The sequence below is a fragment of the Wasmannia auropunctata genome, unplaced genomic scaffold, assembly GCF_000956235.1.
Source record: "Wasmannia auropunctata unplaced genomic scaffold, wasmannia.A_1.0 LD336095.1, whole genome shotgun sequence".
NCBI lineage: Eukaryota > Metazoa > Arthropoda > Insecta > Hymenoptera > Formicidae > Wasmannia > Wasmannia auropunctata.
Genome location: NW_012026795.1, coordinates 885,124 through 885,789, shown reverse-complemented (window position 1 = coordinate 885,789; position 666 = coordinate 885,124). Strand labels below are relative to the sequence as shown.

The window sequence follows — 666 nt, the reverse complement described above, 5'->3', positions numbered from 1 at the left end:
TATTTTTTTCTCGTAAACTAGAACATTTTTCGCGTATTTTGAAAAAAAAGCAGTCAGCTAGCATTATTATTAACAGAGCTATGAATTTTTGAAAAATAAAGCAGTCTAATTTTTAATTGTTTATATCTCGATTAATTTTGCAATAAGAAAAAAATCCTTTGGCACAAAATTCTATCTCCCAAAGTACTACCTTTGTGCAAAATTAGAAAAATTTCTGAGAGATGACTGATCCGCTTCACGTGGAATGGCCCATATATATATTTAATAATACATATAACAATTTTCAGAGACGGTATGAATACTATAATTAAACAGTTAGATGACGTAAAAACTACACAAAAGTAAGCTTGATATATTAATATTTAATATTAATTAATGTGTTTATATATTGTATATAATATATATATATATGTATATACACTACGCAAAAAAATTAGGGGAGCACTTTAAAAACTGCAAATTTTGTCGATTTTCAGAAACCAATATCTCGGCTTCCAGGAATCGCAGGACATTGTTCCTTAGCGCGTTTTGAAGGGTAAGGCCTCTACTTTAAAATGGCCTAAGTGAGATTTTTCGTCCCAATAAACTGTTTTTTTTCACAAAAACCAAAGCAGAGAGTGTTTGAGTCTTAAAAATGTTATGACATTGCAGCCTTTCATGGGCAAA

The 666-nt window shown here is 29.7% G+C and overlaps 1 protein-coding gene across 1 annotated transcript in view; it reads left to right on the top strand.

Moving 5' to 3' along the window:
- Positions 1–666, top strand: part of LOC105462797 — a 14,754-nt gene that overhangs the window by 7,645 nt on the left and 6,443 nt on the right. The window contains exon 4 of the mRNA XM_011709647.1: positions 288–341. Within this exon, the coding sequence (XP_011707949.1) occupies positions 288–341 (54 nt within the window). The remainder of the gene's footprint in view (positions 1–287; positions 342–666) is intronic.